We start from the raw sequence: 14,886 nt of genomic DNA on the forward strand, positions 1-14,886 counted from the left end.
AGCACTGCAAGAGCTTCCTTGCCTGGTCAGTGATGGCCATTCTGTGACCACTTCACTGCAATCTAAATCAAAGCTGAATCACAGTAATGCCCTGGCACTCTAATATGTTGCCTTAAACCGCATGAATGCTGAAGTAGAGAGTTCTTGTACATTTGCAGACTGGATTCCTTTTTTTTCCCAGCCTTTTCCCTCCCTTTTTTAAAAGACAACATCAGAATCAAAGAACGCTCTTCTGTTCTCTTCATCAGGTTGAAATCTCTTTAATCAGCCAGCTCTGATGGGTGGCACGGCTTTTTGGAGAGAGCCGGGCTGGTTCCCAGGCTCCGCGCCACCAGCGGCCAGGGATGTAAGAACCTTCCACGCTGAACAAGTGAGCAGCCCTGGTTCTGAGTTCACTACCCTTTGGCTAAGAAACAGCACAAATAACCTTGCAGGGAAGTGCTGCTGTTGAACAAGCAGGTAGATGCAGAAACAATCCTGGTTCCCTCTCAGGCTGAATACTGCAAAACCAGAAAGCTTCAGCTACACCACACTACTACTTTTTAATTACAGCTCCCGTTTTATTAGTATTCAGTTCTCTCAATTCACCTGCTCCCTATTAGTCTTATCTTTTATATCACATTTGATATTTTCCTCCCTCTTAGTATTTAAAATATGCAATAAACACCTTAATCATTTTCTATTGGTTAATTTGCTTTTCTATTGGTTTAGAAGAAAACATCTTCAGTCACAACTTCCTGAAACACTGGTTTCCTAATATATTTGTATTCCGCTTGCAGTGTTCAGATTCGTGGCAATCAATGTACATTACGTCTCTCCCCTTCCGTATGCTGGAGCAGCAAGCACTGTGTAAAATGGGTATGGACTGTATAAAACGGGTACAGACTGGACTCTTTCAGTCCCTCCTGCGTGCTGTATCTGCAGTTTTAACACAAGCTTAGAGTAAATCTCAGCCTGCCTTCTGGCTGAGATGCCTTCTTTTTGAGAATGTGCTGGGAAGTTGCTTGGCTCAGAAGTTATTTGGAGAATGGTGGTTCGCTACACAATCATAGAAAGGGCCATTTGTAAGCATGTTCTGCCTTTGTCACGTCTTCTGAGCAGAAGAAGCTCCAACCTTGTTTGTCACTAAAAGAAAACTCAAAGGCAACTCCTCAGTTTCCAGCTACCATCTTTCTCCCTGGCTTGGACTCCTCTCATGCTGGGAAAGAGGAGAACCATAAAGACAAGGAAATTATGTACCACAAAAATGCTTGTGTTTGCAGGACACAGGGAATGCTGCTATTTTCGTGGTGTCTTATTAAGTGGAAGAAGAAGGGACGAAATGAAAAGTACACAACCACTCAGCTCAATGCACTACATTCCACTTTAACATACGGACAAAGCGGAAATCGGGCAAACAAGTTGGATATTGAAATTGCAACCTCTCTACATTCCTTTCATGGCTAGTAGTGATGTCACATTAGAGAAGAGTTATCATTTACCACTTACTGCCTGAAGGTTACACAGTCCAAACAACACGCGGCCAAAGTACAGAGTCCTGAACTGCACTGTGACAAATCAAATTGCTCCTTTCCCGTTTAATGTGGTGCATCGGTGTAGCTTTGATCTCTTATCAGCTGAATTTCTCATTATAACCCTATAAGTCCAGCAGCAGGAACAGACTCAAATGCAGAGGAAAGCCTGGAAGAGCTGCTGCAATGGTGCGTCACAGCCTCAGCACATCCAGCTTCAGGCACCGCGCAGAAGCGCCTCAGAAACGCAACACCCGGAGTCACTCCCTTTATCACCAGCGCGAAAGGCTGTTCTGTCCCCGAAGATCTGATTCATCCCCTGCAGGTGCCTCTCTGTGGGATGCAGACGCAACCAGAGCTCCTGTGCTCCCGACTTAAGCAGCTCAGATAGGTTTCTAAAGTTAGGTGGGATAAATCCAGACCTTAGCGCTTATCACAGACATCCCTTTAGCGCGAGGTTAATTGCTGAGGTTTGTATACTGTCTTGAGATGATACTCGCTGAAGGAGGATCTGTGTCTGGAACTGTCTCCCACTTTTTATTCTCCCTGCCAGAATCTAAGGTTTAAAAATCACTTTAAAATATACACTGTTCTAAAGGCTACTAAACCGTGAAAGGTTTTGATTACATCTGCTGGGAAAGAAATGCTTTTATTCTCTCTTATATACCTTCTCTCTTTCTGAACAGATTTAACCATTCTATGCCACAGTCTCAAACATATAAAAAAAACCAAGTACAAAATCAGCTTCAAATGGAGTTAACTATAAAAATGAGCAAAGATTAGTTCCAAGTCCTGGTACTGCACCTTCCTATAGTTATCTGCTGGTCTGTGTTCGGTTTTTTTAATAATACTTCCGGCTCTGGGTCCAAGGGTTCCTCTTTGCTACTGCAATACATATATATGTATATATATATATAGCAGTCATGAATCATTTATAATAGTTCTGGGATCTGACACATTATCGCCACTAGTTAAACAATGTAATAAGTAAATGAGATTCAAGTTGACAGAGTCCTGTAGATAAGAGTCAACTTCTCATTTCAGATGTCAACATGGAAGCTTCTCTGTCATTAAACTGAGCATCTAACAGCATGGACACTATGAAACCATTTATCACATAATTTATAGCGTGTTTTTAAGATAATTTGAATTGTTATGCTGAACAATGGTGATCTAAGTAAAGAGGAAATGGAGTTTGCCTTTTACAGATTGGCATGTGCATGGTGAAAGTGTGTATCTGTTAACACATGGTTGAAATACAGTACTCAAATCAAGGATGTTGGTCTATTTGTAGCTGTCCCAAGTAAACCAAAAAAACTAATGATTCATTGGCAGCCCTGCACACTCACTGTTCTCAGATATAAACGAGGACAAAGGATAGAAAATAATCAGGTGCTATATATCCTGTATAGTTATAGATTTCTGCATCTTCTGAACAGGAGACAATTGAGTCGAACATATTGAGTTGCTGTCCAGACTCTCTCTCATACATATATGCAACCACAACAGTTGATAAATACTTGCTGAGAATTCTGTTTCTTTATTCTGGCATCTTCCACTCAACTTCATATTGTCCAAATCAGCAAATTATTAAAAACAATACGAACTTTTCAGTCTTTCAGTCAGTGGAATGTGCTAAGATTATGTTGTTTCCCCACTTCTATTCTAACAGGTACAAAAGACTCCTCTGTAGCTGCATAACACAGATAAATACATTCATATGCAAATAATGTGACGGATTGACTGAAACCTACCAAAATAGCTTTGTGTCCTACGAGCCTTTGAGTTTTGTGATTTATGTGTCCATGACTATTAGAACTTACATGGAACAGCAGTGAGTTGGATGGAGAAAAGTCAGTGCTGGAGTTCCCTAACTCTGAGTGTAGGATTTATTTTATGTAATACTTTAATTATTTACTTTTGCATAGTAGCAGAACAGAAAGTCTGTATTTTGCAGGGAGAGCTTGGCTTGCTTAATCTAGAAAAACAAAGGTTGGCTACAGGTACCACAGGATGTAACAAATGATGAATGAAAATAATTATAAGAGCAAACGGTCATAACCTGTCCATGAAAAAAAATTAGGTTGAAAAGCAGAGACTTCCTAACCATTAGAGAAGGGATCCCCAAAATAGGGTATGTGAACACTGACCCAGCACCTAAACACAAAGCGAAAGGTTTGGGGATCACTGCGTGAGCCAATTCAGATCCAGCTTCCCAGGCCGAGTGGGAGGAAACTTCCCTCCTAAATAAATCACTAAGAACTGGAACAAAACAGAACTTGTAGTCATGCAATGGGGAAACAGACCTCAGGAACCTTCATGTGCTTTACAGTTCTGGATACAGAAAATGGCAAAGATTGTCTATTCTGAGGAAAAAGAGCAAAAAATAAAGCTGGGGAAAGACAGATGGAGGGTGGTTAACTCTGGTGACAGGTCACGGTTTGCTTGTTCCATGAGGCAGGGGAACTGAGGGCAGAAAGTTAAGGCAACGGCATTAACATGAAAAAGCAAGAAGGAGCAAAAAGGCAAGAGGAGCACAAAAAGAGCAGGGGAGGAGGGACACGGCAGCAGCGCGGGTGCTGCGGTGGGGAATATCAGAGGCTGGAATTCATCTGTTCCCAGGAACTGCTGAGTTTGGGCATTCCCAGGAGCTGAAGAAACCATTCTTACGAAGAAACCTCGACCGCGTGGGAGGCTGGATAAACACCCTGGGAGTGCTGCTCTCGGCCCTCTCCTCCCTGAGCTGGGGCAGGAGGTGTGAAAGCAACTGGTGCCCTTAGTCACTGGTAGTCCCAGGCAGCTCAGACTCCAGAGGCAGCAGGAACTCAGAAACCTGCAGCTCATACTGTGAATTTCTTTTTGATGTGCTCCCCCTGTCTGCTCGCTCTCTCACCAGCTCTTTTAAGACAGATAAAAGACAATCCTAAATAAATTTTTATCCTTCTCCGAAGTGGCATCGCAGCAGCGTACGCTGGGATCTGTAGCCACTGCAAAACCCACTCAGGAATAGCAGAAAAATTAGTTGCTATTTGGGTAAATCAGCAGGGGAGCTACCACCTTTGGGTTCCCAGTGCCTCGTGAGCTGACTACTGGGAGAAGCTGGGACAAGTCTGCAGCAAAAGCCCGTGATGCTATTCATGTTCTGTTCCACCGTGCGGACACACACGCTCTAGCCCATCGGTTGTAACACAAGAATCAGTGAACACGCAGCACGTTTCCCAGTGGCAAACTGGACACGTGCTTTACTTACTGGTTTTGAGGTAGCACAGGGAGCCGGAGCCATCACGGGGGGCTTGGCTGCGCTTTGAGACGGAGGCAAAGAAAACCTCTGCCCTGTGTCCGGAGGTGAAGAACAGTGAATCCGTGTTTCTGGTCTCTCGGGCTCATGTTTATAGGATTCCAGAGGAAACGTGGGCTGCTTGGTCACTTGTGTTGGAGTAGATGGAGAAGAGGAGAGGCCAGAGGCTGCAAACGAGAATAATTACCCAAGATCAGCTCAGAAGAAAAGCTGACAGAAATCTCAGCTTTACAGTGAAACTGTTATTTTTTTATCACATTTCCCCAGGCTAAAAGTGCGTATCTCACCTCCTCGTTTATGAAAGGGAATTGCTCTGCCTTGCTATTAAATCTCTTATTGTTCAGCTGGTTGAACTTTCTGATCCATTTAGAGGGAAGCAGAGCGGCAAGGCCAGAGCGCTGGAGGTTTGTGTTGTATTAACCTCCTGTCTGATTGCTGATTTCTAAAATGATCCTCAGCGCTTTATTGTTATAATTGTAATAGTCCTGTGAGTCCCAGGATTACCTCTATCTCATGGCAAACAGCTCAAGAGCTTTAATGGTTGCTTTTTCTTCTTTTTCATTATTTTACCAGTATCTCAGCCAGCAGTTAGAATAAAATTAGGAGCAGAGGCGAAAAGAAACTGCATAATTCCCCTGAGCCTCACTCTGCTTTCTAGAAGGCTCCTGGCAATGCCTTTATACAAACTAGAATTGTTTTCGGTGGCCTTTGAGGAGAAAGTTTGTTCACATCTTTTGCTGAAAATCAGTATCAGCAGCAGATCCTTTCTCTTGCGAGCATCCTGTTTGTATTTGACACATGTATCTATCCCAGCTGTATTTTAGGTTACATTCGCAGGGCAGTTCTGAATTGTGATAAAACAGATTGTTTAAGCCATATTTATTTTCCATTTAAGAACCAGCAGGCATCCATATCCAACTAGAAAACTCCAAGTTACAACATCTGTGTTTCTTGTTATATCTATATATGTGTCAGTGAACAAAGGATGGCTCTCTCATGCCAGCACAAATCAGGACAGACCTAAATGCATAAAAACTGAGAGGCTGAACAGAGCTACATATTTTTAAGTGGGCTGCAGGCACCTCTATGATCTCTGAATTTGGTTCACTTGCACTTCCAGACATTTGTGCAGATGATCAGTTAGTCCAGAGGGGACTCGGGTCCATTGAAAGGGAGCAGATAAGTCAGCATTTAACATGCATAAAATCCCAAGCCATTCAAACAAGAGTTTGAGAACATGATAATGCACCTTCATGACAAGTCCAGCTCATCTCCTCAGTGTGAGCTTTCAAAGCTCCACCAGAGCTTTTTTTCCATTCAAAGGCTTTCCATCGGTGGACACGCAGCCTCCACGGGCCCTTCCTTGCAATCCGGGGTAAAGTGCATTTGTACAACTCCCTTTACACTCATTACCTTTCAGCGTCACGTTTTACCTCGCAGATGGAATTTTCAAAGAAATCTTTGTATTGATGGCAAGTAAGAATAAAACGCAGCAATGACTAAGTTGCTAGATGCAGAAGACTAGAAATCCAGCAGCTCAGGAAGGGAATCTATGAAGAAACTATGAATCCTGACATATCTGGGGAAGAGTTACCATATCTTATAAATAACAGAATCAACGAGGAATTAAGTAACTGTTTAGCTATCATTCTTAATAAAAAACGACCTTTCTTGATGGCTTTTATATATGGAGAGACTTAAGAGAACAGAATCTCTCATCCAGAAACCTACAACACAATAGGCTTTAATGTGTTTTATTTGAAGTGGTGCAGTATAATGTATTTATTTCTTTAAAATAAAATCCTAACTCTCACTGAAAAAGTTTAGCTTTGCTGGAGACAAAAAGGACCCCCTACTCAGTCCTTTTCAGAACTGCAGCTCCCCTCCAGGGACTTTAATTCCATTTCATTCAGTGACCTGCAGCAATAACCACAGATCCACTGCAGACTGGCTGTTGTGGGCAGATAAAATGCTGCTTCACGGGGTGAGGCAAGAAGAATAACGCTGGTATTTTGAATGTCCTCAACTTCTGCTGATTTCGGTGGGACTGGAGATCGTTCTACATCCTGAAAGATTAAAACACCACCTAACGTGCCTGTGCAGTTTGTGCTTACAGAGAAATTTAGGTAAACAGTTCTGGGGAAGATGCTCCTCTGAGTTTTTATGGATGTACAAATGTTTCCTGAGCACTCAGACTGGGGTTTGAGGTGGATGGCAGCTGTAATCGATGCAAATGTAAAACCACTAAAAGGGAGAAAACCACCATTAGATGTTAAAGTCCTGCTGCTGGGATGAATTCATTGTGTGCTGATGTATTCAGCAAGTCTACAAAACCCATTTCCAGCATCAACAAGCTCTACCAGAAGAGCTTTTACCAGACGTAAGGAAACCACAGATTCACCGTCCTACCAAGGCTGGCCTGCCACGTGTGGAGGACATCTCTAGGACACGGGAGATGTGGACCAAAGGAGACCAAGGGAGTAACATCTCTGACACCCTGTGAAAGCTGTTGCCGCCTCACTGTAGATGTGGAGCAGCACAGCCAGGACAGACAGCGTGGATTCCATTTTATAAGAACATTCACTACTGCTGAGTCTCCTTTTGGATGCCAGCCTTGGCCCCTTGGCTTGGGTTTGTATGGACGATGAGCATCTGTGACTCCAGCAACTTCCCTGGGAGCAGAACCGTCTGTTTCAACAGTTAAAACATCAAGTGCTCAACCCGAGACACACACACACCATCACACATTTGAGATTCAGTTTTTCTGTAGCTCAGTTTCTGCACAGAAGTAGAGGGAAAAATGTCATCATTTTTGCAGGGAATTGGGTTTAATATTGTAATTAAGCTTTTCAGTCTTTGGTATTTAAAAGCCAACCTCATAGCATTATTGTGGCATCCATGTTATTTACATTTGTACAATACTGAGATTGAAGGAATAACGCCACAGGAAATGTTGAATATTTTTATGACTATTAAAACAAAAGACTTTTGGCTGCTCTGATAGAGCTCAACATCCTTACAAAGAGTTTTATAAAAGCCCACCACATAGCAGAATGAAATCTGTAACACATCCCTAGACCAAAATCAATTCAGAAGTGACATAACTTTGTATTAACGTTAATCCTATTGGACTACTGTCTAAATAGGCAGCATTGGTGTAAATATATAGTTATATATATGTGCAGTAGCTGACCTGTTCTGCTATGAAATATGTCAATTGAAGACACAAGATACAGCTCTATCCCATGGCTGAAAGCATTTTATTTTGGAGAAAGTTCGCATAAAACAATTAAGCAGCGACAACTAGCCAACAATTCTAGAGTCTCCTGTAATTAACCTGAAAAAACCCAGTAGTACCAAGGATTTTGGACAAGAAACAACCTTTGAGATTGGCTGCAGACTCTACTGGTTCTGCTAACAAGATGAACTGATATGGCAAGTAACTATCTCTTATGCTAATGTTATTTCATTAGACAATGACATGCATAATGAAATGTGATATTTTCATGTTAGGAAACTAAATTGCTCTTCCCTTTTCCATAACATAAAACAAGATTTTTAGAAAGAATCTAGCAGATCAGTTACTGTGTCACTGGCTAACAAAAGGTTTTGTCCAGTTTCCTATTGATCATCCCTGTCCAGTTCTTGAACAGTCCAAGAATTTTGCTTCATTCTGATTCATTACTGCTTCAGCTGGATCTGCCCGCACGTCTCCTCGTGTTTCGACGAGGTTCCAAGGGATGTGGTTTAGTGCTAGGGTTAGTTTAGGTTATGGCTGGACTCGATCCTGAGGGTCTCTTCCAATTGAAATGATTCTATGATTCTGTTCTGTGATCACGGGTTGGATGCAAGAGCCCCAAGAAAGTGCTGCTGCTCCAGCAGAGCCCTCAGCTCTGGCCCAGTTAGCATGCAACACTAACTGGTATTTAGCCGGTCACAAACATGCAAAAATGATGTTGTTATCTTTGCTCGTTTCTCCAGGTATTTGCAATTATTTCTTTTAAATAAAGCCCTTATTTTGCACAGAATTCACTTCTCCACCCACCTACTTGGGCATTCAGATCCAAACCAGCCCTTTGCAGATACATAACAGGAAAGGACGAAGCGCTACGTTGTCAGCCGTGTGCTCCCACGGGAGGAAGGGTGACTGACCTCCTAAATTTCCTGCATCCCCCGGGTGACACCCACCGTTACTTCTGTCACCTGCATTTCATGCCTGACCTGGCAGGATGCATCTGGTGGTACACGGGAGGAAGGATGCTCACAGCCCAGCGATTCCTGCCAAAGCCGCCCCGTTCTATCAGCCCTTTTCCAGAAAGGAAAACAGCCCCAGACCCCATAAACCTTTGAGTCACCTGCCCACAGATGCTGCTGCTGGGGATTTCAGGGATGTGCTGATGCTCCTGGACAAAAGGCGGCTCTGGGTGGTTTGGAATAGAGTCACAGTCCCCTCCTGAGGGCCCAAAGGCTGCTCTCAAACTGTATTTTTGTATTTATGCGCTTAAGATGAAGTTGCTAAAACTGGTGAGAGTTACTGGCCATGAAAAATAAATCACTTTTGCATTTTAACTCTTCCTAGGAAACACACTTCAGTATTCTCTCATCCTGTACTTAATCAAGCAGATAATGCCATTGCTAACACATAAAGCTGTTGCTAAAATAGCTTTCCATAGGGACATGTTCATTTACCATTTAGACTGAAACTTCACAGAAAAAGAAAAAAAAAAACCAAAAAAGGGATTTCCATGTGCAGTGGGGCGCTTTGTGACACTTTTTGTCCGGTTCCTCCCCAGGACAACACTGTCCTTTCATTTCCATTCTTGGGCTGGCAGAAAACAGAGAAGGCGACCGGCTGCGGCCGCTGAATTTTAAGCAGTCGGCAGCACAAGTGAATCTGAGTTGAGCCGGCTGTTCTTTAAGCTGATTCACTCTTCAGACACAATGCTATGCTAATTATGACATGCGAGCAAATTGATGCAAATTACGTGAAATTAAGTTTAATGCCACTTAATGGTGGTAAAACTGTGAACCCAGAAGCAGGTAAATGGCTGCTGGCTGTTGCTGTTCAAATAGAACCGGGGATATTGACACTAAGTGTTGTAAGTTAAAAAAATATAAATAAAATTAAGCCTGAAAAGCGATCTTAAGAGTTATTGTACCAAAAACTATGCTAGATACTGCCTAAGAAATGTCCTGCTGTATCCAGCATTTTCACTTACACACCAGTTCAGGATACCTCCCACCCTACAAGAACTACAGCTTCTACTGTTTAACATAGAGCCTGTATCTGCAACCATATAACCTATACCATCGCCCCTATAATGGCCAGGCCTTCCAGTTCCCCATCCAAGCCCCCTGGTTCCTCCTGAGCAGCATCTCTCCTCCCTGCATTATAAAGCAGATTTGTTTCGGTCCTATTGAAGCAGCCCCGTGGCTTGTCATGTAGCTGGTACAGCATTCAATGGGAAGTTTACTTGTTGCCAAAAACATCTTTCAGATTTTTTAATTAATAATAGGAAGAGTAAAATACACCCTTTAAGTCATTAAAAATGTTGTGCTCTCTGACAAGTTTCACAGGGAAATGTATATTTTTGCAGTAAAAGTCAAATTTCTTTAGTTCAAACATAGCAGAGGAAACCACTCCTTAAGTGGTCTCGGCCACAGAAGCAGCTGAACCTGAAAGCACCAACACGTGCTTTAGAAGCTATTTCGCTTTGTAAAACCTCGGGCAAAGCCGTATCCGTTTCCAGGACTCAGCCCATCCTCCTCTGCTCGTGGTTTCTTTATGTGCCTGAACAACCATCTGTGGGATCTGCGATGTAACAGCTTTTCCTCGTAAAACTGAGAAAGTCAGGAGCTTCTGAAGAGTTTAATTAGTAAAGTTTTGAGAATGTCTTTCTGAAGATCTCAAGGCCGCTCATCAGACAGGTCCTCTCCTACCCTGCCCAGAACTGGACATTAGTTATCTCACGTGTGTCAAATGTACCGGAAAAATCTGCGAAGGCTTGGCACGTTATGTCAGCGTGGCTTATCAAACAGAACTGAAATAGTATTTCATGTCCTAAGAGGAGCTTTTCCAACCGCGAGCAGGCTGCACCTCCTGCCTCAGGCTTTGCAGGTCTGGGTTTTGTGTTGTTTTGCCTTTTGGAAGCGCACTGTGAGGCTCTGGAGATGGTACCGGAGCAGTTGTCGTCTGGCTGATGTGTGTGACAGGCTCCCGGCCACAGGCTTCCAAATTTCTATCGGAATACATGAGCTGACTCGATGGTCAGGAGAGAGGTGGCTGCCAAGGGCTGTGAACCTGGGTGATAGGAAAGCTGCAGGAAGCACTATATAGGATCCAGAGATGTATACAATTAAGAATTTGTTGCTTTTAAAACAACAAATACATGGGATCCAAATACAGCCAGCAGAGAGCAGGAACCCTGCACACAGCATCCCTCCCAATGGGATTTTTCTAGTTCTCATTGGCAGGAAGGTCCCCACCTGGCTTCTAACTCCAATTTTCTGCCACCCCTTCTCCTTTGTCTTGCAAATACTGGAGAGAATACCACGGGCAAATAATTCATAACAAAGAAATGAATATCAGTCATGAGCTTGATGGCAAAGAATGGCTCATTTTTTGTTGGTTTGGGGTTTGTTTTGTTTGTTTTGTGTTTGAGACAGCCAAATGTAGGTTCCACTGCTGCTTGACAGCCTGACGAGTGATAAATGAAGGGGTCCTGGTTGAGGTAGCTACTGAATAGCTGCCTGAGCCAGGCACAAGCAATTAGCTGGGTATGTTAATTATATTAGGAGACTCAGCACCAAGAGTTCACCAGACAAGCCATGTGTTTTCTGTGTCAGAAAACAGGCACCGTGCACCTTGCCAGCTCAAGTGCCAATGAGAGGAGTCAGATATTACCAGTGACCCTCAGCAGGTACCACCATGATGGGAAAACGTCATGCAGAACCACAAGAAGCAGAGGGAGGAGTTTTGGGTGTGCGTCTCTAGGAGATGCACACGTGAGCAAAGACTGTTTTATCGTCCCGTGCACCCCCTCCCGCAGAGCACGGGCTCGAGCAGCTTGCAAATATCAGCGTTTCACTTTCTGAATCGTCTGGCAAACTTTCAATCCTACCACTGACGGCAGAGCCGGAGGAGGCTGAAGGGTGGCACCTTCCAAAGGGCTCCTGCTGGACACAAAGCCACACCTGCCGAAAATGGGATATGACATTCAACAGCTGCTGCCTGGGGGTAACTGCGGGTTATAACAAACGCTAACGGTGCAGTACTACGATACCATATAAAAAGCTGCTAAAATGAAAATCATCACCCCTCTTCATTCAAACCACGCTTGAAAGACACGCGACATCTGTGCAAACCCCGAGTTTCTTTTCCCGACCCGAACCAGATGACTGACGAGCGTAAGCCGATCCATGCAAATAAGCCACGTGCAGCAGTTGGCGCTTATCGACATCCCGGTAGCTGCTGAAAGAACAGTCTCCTCCGAGTCCCCGGCCCGTATCGGCACGTTGGCCGGCACAGTACGGCATCACATGGCAGAGGTTCACATGGTTGCCGGTACGTGCTGGTCAGGGCCGGCTGCCGGAGGAACAATGCCTGCAGCGTCCACACACCACCTGGCACTGCCGCCTGCACCGTGTGCTCAGAGGCTTTCACCAAATAACTTGTTTTCTGTTTTAGCCAAGATGCCTGTTTGCTAAAGCAAAGATTTAACAGCTCTTCTAGGGTTTCTCTGCTGGTTTGAGCCCAGCTGGGCTAAATGCTCTCCTGCCATCCCCGAAAGCCACAAACTGCCTTTGGTGACACTTCAGTGTCCAGCCCTGTCTGTCTGTCTGTCGCTCTGCTAGAGGCTGTGATAATGGCTTTCTGTCCCCACGCTCTCCTCTGCTTTTGCACGGCTAAACTTCCAAACCGCCTTTGTCGTCATCGTTTGCGTTTTGCCACTGTGTGTAATGTGCTTCACAAACATAAAAGATAACACAGGCCCTGACCTGAAAGGTTTACATTTCGACAGGCAAAGAGGAGGAAAATTAAGGGCATAAAGGCAGGAGGGGGAATGTTTTATGCACAGTGTATAAAGACAAGTTTAGAAGTAATTACTTGCTTGTTCTGAGGCTTAATTTCACACTTACAGATCTCAATCACTGCGCTAAATGTCAGTGTTTCAAAAGCAGCTGCTTGGGTTGGGGGCGGCGGTTGCAGAATGGAGCGAGTTGTTGCTGCTCCTAAGATGTATAAAATGCTCATCCATCGTAAATGTAAAATGAGAGAACTGAGGCAAAGATTTTCTGAGCTTGCTTGGTCTAAATCAGTGCCTTAACCATGTACCTTATTTCTGCTAAAACAGAAGAACACCCTGTGGAAACTCAAACCAAAACAAACCAACCAATCAACAACAACAAAACCCACCGAAAAACCCAACACAAATATGTCATTAGTGTCCCAGGTTAAGGAAAAGAACAGTCTAAATCCGAGCCTGCAGAACCCCACTGAAATCACTACGGGTGATTTCATCTGCATGGTACATCTACTCTCTGTGTAAGTGACAGACGGAATATTAATGCGCATAGAAAGCACCGGGATACCCATTTACAGCGTATGCGTGCGGGGCCGGGGCTGGGGAACGTCCTGCAGAGAGAGTCTGGGCTGCGCCCGGCGGAGGTTCACAATAGCAATTTCATTTCTCAGATGATATTAACCGCAGTTCCCTACTCTCACAATGAAGAAAATAGCTCTAGAGGTGCCAGCAAAGGTATCAGAGTTATGACAGGACCGTGAGTCTCGCAGCACAGTTTACTTTTGTTTATTTTCTGCAATGCTTACAAGGGCACTGAGGTGAGAGTAATTAAATATTTGCGAAGTCCTCCAAATCCTTGGGAAAGCTGTGGCTAGAGAGCGAAGCCGTGATTTGCAATTTCTCTGCTTCTGAAATTCATGTTTTTCAAACCCTCTGTTCTTCTCTTAATAAAGGAACAAAAAATCTCCCTCATTCCAGCTCTTTTCAAAATTCACCAGGAGTCCCGGCTCTGCTTCAGCCCGTGGCGTTCGCCTCTCCCCGCTGTGTCTGACTCAGACTTCTGTCTCATCGTCATTCTTATCTCGCTAACCTGGGAATTAATCTTTTGTGCGCATATGGCGCAGCAGAGATGACACGGTGCTCTCCAGCGCACCTACCAAAGCCTTCTGAAGAAATAGCTAATGACTTCATGGCTCTTGTTTGATTGAAAATAAATTGCTATGGGTCTGCTCCTGCTCCTTATGCAGCTTGGTAGCATAATTTCCATTTCCTTCACTGGTATTGGATCACGCTTTTATCTGAACATCAGTGCAGTAAACGGCTTCTTTCTCTAGACACCAACCATGAAATAACCCAAACAACACCGGCTTTCTTCTGCCTTTCACAACTAGATCTCTAAGTGATGTAGATTACAACTAACCCCCGTCTCTGTCCTTCAGGTTAGTTTGAATTTGGAATGGTTTCCCGATGCAGAACAAACACTCGTCCTGGCACGAGTACGAGGGCAGCGAGAAAGGGGGTGGGAAGGGAGCGGAATCACTTTGTGCAGTGACACCGCTGGTTTGTACCACTCGAGGTGTGTAGAAAACTACAGCCCAAGTTCTTCTAGCTGCTGTGAACAGAGTTGTCCATCTGGGATCTGGTTGAGGGCACAAGGGAGAAAAAAAGGGAAGCGGCAGCTGCACAACCATATGGTGAAACCACAGCTATATCAGAAGACTTAAAATATGCCCTGAATTGGGATGTACTTATCTACCACTGGCAAGTCCATGCTTCCCATATATGAAGAATCAGTTACCATCCTGTTTTCTTCTCCGAGCACAGAAGCTGGGTAAGATTAAAATCAAATGAAGCCCCGTCCTCTCGCTGTGATTCGGCACACTCCTACCAGTAACGTAAGGACTGTCATGATACCCACCAATTAAATGAGGCTGAAGAACAACATTATCACATCTGTACCTCAAAACTTCAGGGAGGAGCCAGGAGGTACCCCAAGAGGCTACCCAAGGTGTACTAGAATGTACATCGACGAAGTTTTAGATGCTGGTGTTGC

At 44.1% G+C, this 14,886-nt stretch overlaps 1 protein-coding gene and 1 long non-coding RNA gene across 10 annotated transcripts in view; one reads left to right on the plus strand and one right to left on the minus strand.

Annotated features, from left to right (window-relative positions):
* The window catches only part of PRKAG2 (protein kinase AMP-activated non-catalytic subunit gamma 2), a 234,603-nt gene that overhangs the window by 68,789 nt on the left and 150,928 nt on the right, over positions 1–14,886 (minus strand). For all 9 annotated transcript variants that reach the window (XM_065050424.1, XM_065050423.1, XM_065050429.1 and 6 more), the window contains one exon: positions 4,762–4,976. In XM_065050424.1, coding sequence (XP_064906496.1) covers positions 4,762–4,976 — 215 coding nt within the window. The remainder of the gene's footprint in view (positions 1–4,761; positions 4,977–14,886) is intronic.
* The window catches only part of LOC110366209 (uncharacterized), a 35,988-nt gene that overhangs the window by 16,634 nt on the left and 4,468 nt on the right, over positions 1–14,886 (plus strand). The window lies entirely within an intron of this gene.

The sequence above is a fragment of the Columba livia genome, chromosome 2 (genome assembly GCF_036013475.1).
Source record: "Columba livia isolate bColLiv1 breed racing homer chromosome 2, bColLiv1.pat.W.v2, whole genome shotgun sequence".
Lineage (NCBI taxonomy): Eukaryota > Metazoa > Chordata > Aves > Columbiformes > Columbidae > Columba > Columba livia.